The 3,193-nt window shown below is 46.3% G+C and overlaps 1 gene segment (V, D, J or C); it reads left to right on the forward strand.

The window, feature by feature from the left end:
- Positions 1–711: 711 nt before the first annotated feature.
- On the forward strand, positions 712–1,315 carry LOC129674963 (immunoglobulin kappa variable 4-1-like). The segment is given in 2 exon segments: positions 712–778; positions 963–1,315. Coding segments are annotated over 2 exon segments (408 nt in total).
- The last annotated feature ends 1,878 nt before the right edge of the window (positions 1,316–3,193 follow it).

Raw genomic sequence — 3,193 nt, forward strand, 5'->3', positions numbered from 1 at the left:
GTATATATGTATGTGTACCATGTGTGTGCCATTACTGGAATTACAGATGTCTGAAAATCATCAAAACACTGCTTGGAATCAAACCTGAGTCTTTTACAAGAGAAACACATATTCTTAAAAACTGACCTGACACTCTACCCCTAAACCTCTCTCTTTTAATATTTAGACTCTTTTACCTTCTCCAGTCCTCTTTCCTCTCCACATTTACCATCCCTCTCCATTCCAGCTTTTTCTTTCCTTCTCTCTATCCTCTCCTTTCTTTCCTTTTTCTACCTCATCTTCTCCATTCCCTTTCATTCTATCCTTTCTTCTGTTTCCTTTTCCATTTTTTCCATTGTTGTTGATCAGAATGTTTATTATTTCCTTAGGATTGTTTTCAAAAGTTTTCTAGAATTATTTCTGTCAAATTCACTTGGTCTTAAAGTCTTTGGTTTTTAATGGAAGACTGTCATAAGTGCATCTCTGTATTTGCAGTTTGAGAGCTCTAAGTTGGTCATTGAGCTTCTATCTTGACCCCCCCCTCCCCCAGTGATTGCTTATTTTCTCGGGTGATAGTTTTGGCTGTAGATTTAACCTAGCTACTCTCACACCCCAGAACCCAGGCTATTTCCTTTCTTATTTGATGACTACTTTGCATAGGTCCCTACAAGCCAGCCCAGCTGCTCATATTTTATAAACCAGGCCTTTGCAGTGAGAACTGAAAAGCATCAGACAGGCAGTGGCATGAAGATGGAGTCACAGACCCAGGTCTTCATATTCCTGCTCCTCTGGATGTCTGGTGAGACATTAAAGACTATTGGAATATCATCAAAGTAATTCATTTGTAGAGAAACAGCTAATTACTATTGGAACCCAATAGTATGCAGGCAATGCCATTAGAAAAAGCATTTTTGATCCTAACATTTGCATCAGAAATTCATTTTGTGTATATGTGAATACTCACTTTCTTTTTCCGATTGCAGGTGCTGAAGGGGACATTGTGATGACCCAGTCTCCTGAAATCATGTCCACATCTGTAGGAGACAGCATCACCTTAAACTGCAAATCCAGTCAGAATGTGGGTAGCAATGTACATTGGTACCAACAGAAACCAGGGCAGCCTCCTAAACTGCTAATCTATGATGCATCCAATCGATACACTGGGATCCCTGATCGCTTCACAGGGAGTGGATCTGGGAAAGATTACACTCTCAGCATCAACAGTGTGCAGGCTGAAGACCTGGCAGTTTACTACTGTCAGCAGGGTTACAGCTATCCTCCCACAGTGCTTCAGCCTCTAACACAAACCTCCTCTAGAGTCTCAGCAGCTGCCTAGACTACACACAGCCCTGGACGTGCACACTTCCCCTTCTGCCTGAGCTCTGCTATGCATGACTAATTGATGAAATGTTCAGCAGAAAATTAATAAAGAGGTGGCCTCCATCTTGTATAGTTTTGACAATACAGGTGCATATAGATAAAAAGTGAGAAGCTAAGTTAAGAGATTTAGAAGTTGTGGTGTTGAAGAGGCCGGGCTAGATGGCGGCGCCAGGAGGACTCTCAGTCTGAAGAGCAGCACAGCAGGATTGTCACAGTGACCAGCAATCAGAACTCGTGGCCATAAAACACAAGCGATTGTGTTTCACAGGTGAGAGGATACCCCACGGTGGGGGATTCAATCAGCTTTAACTCACTTGGCTAAACCGCGGAAGAGATCCTGGTTCCGCCATGTGCTTGGTCACCAGCCCAGAGCTACACGCCAGCATGATCTGGTCACTGTCTCAGACTGAACTGTGTGCCCAGAACATCAGACTGGATTTTCCAGTCAAGAGAGAACCCCACGGAGCAGGAAACGATTGGGACCGACCTTAGGTCACCCAGACATACCCTGGAAAAGACTCGGGTTCTACAGGCACCCCAGGAGCCAGCCTGGAGCCAGAGCCGAGGACCCAGGCGCCTGCACAGGGCCCTGCCTGGGTGCCTGATTCACCACCTCAGATAGAACTGTGGGCACCAGGGCACCAGGGCACCAGGGCAACAGAGACTGAGTTTCACTGTCAGGTGCAAACCCACAGGGAGGGAAACGGCTGGTCCGATCTCAGAGCACTCACCCGACACCCCCACCCCGAAAAGGTCTCAGGAAAAATAACCCAGTTTAGGCAGCTGCCAAGGCTCCCAAAGTCCAGAAAGCCGGAGCCACAAGCGGGCATCTGTGCCTGTGGGTTCTACTCGCCACCCCAGACAGAACAGTGGTCCCCAAATCAAAGACTGGGTGTCTCTGGCAGGAGGAAACCCCCAGCGGAGGGCATCATCAGGTCTAACGCTCAGGAAAAAGAACCCCTTCCGAGTGAAAATCAAGCATCTTCCATTGATGCCTCCTTTTTATATAGTCCCCATTCTCACCCCAGCACCAAGAGACTTCCTGGATTCACACAGACTCTAAGCTTTTTAGCTTTCTAATGCAGGCAGGAGTGGTGTGCTCAGCCGACATTATTGAGTTCCCCTAGGGCACTGAGACACACAGCTGCATCCTCAGACCTATAAAAGCCAGAGAGCCATTACAGCAGCCCTCAGATACTGTGCCAAGGATCAACCAGTTATCCCTAGCTAGACTGACAAAACTGTTTTAATCCCTGGTCCTTCAAGAGGGCTGCACCCAACAATTACACCTTAAGAGCAATAGCTGCTGCTCACTAAATTCAGAGCAAGAAACCCCAGCAGCAAGACAGCCATCACTAGGAACTCTCCTGATGAGAGGAGAGCCTTCCTGAATACCACAGTTACCATATAGCCTTCCTGAATACCACAGGTCCATACACCTGAAGTGAACTGTGACAATTCCAGAGAAGCACCACTATTCAGTTGACCATACCCAAAAAGCAGAGGAGAACTTCAGAACCCCACCAAGTGGATTCTCCCCACCCCAGGACTCAGCAGGCACCACAAATTAACAGACAACACCTGAGACAGAGAGATGGGTAGAGGCCAGTGAAAAAGTACAACCAACAAAAGGCAAAACAACATGGCATCCCCAGAACCCAGTTATCCAGGGGTAAGTAGCCCTGGACACCCTAACATAAGTGAAATTCAAGAAGGTGACCTTACATCTATGGTTTTGAAGAGGTTAATGGAGGAAGCAAATAAAATGTGTAAAGAATTAGGGGAAGATATAATAAAACAGATTATGGTCATTCATAAAGAAATACAGGATGAT

This window comes from Psammomys obesus, unplaced genomic scaffold (assembly GCF_907164565.1).
Source record: "Psammomys obesus unplaced genomic scaffold, mPsaObe1.curated_primary_1811, whole genome shotgun sequence".
NCBI lineage: Eukaryota > Metazoa > Chordata > Mammalia > Rodentia > Muridae > Psammomys > Psammomys obesus.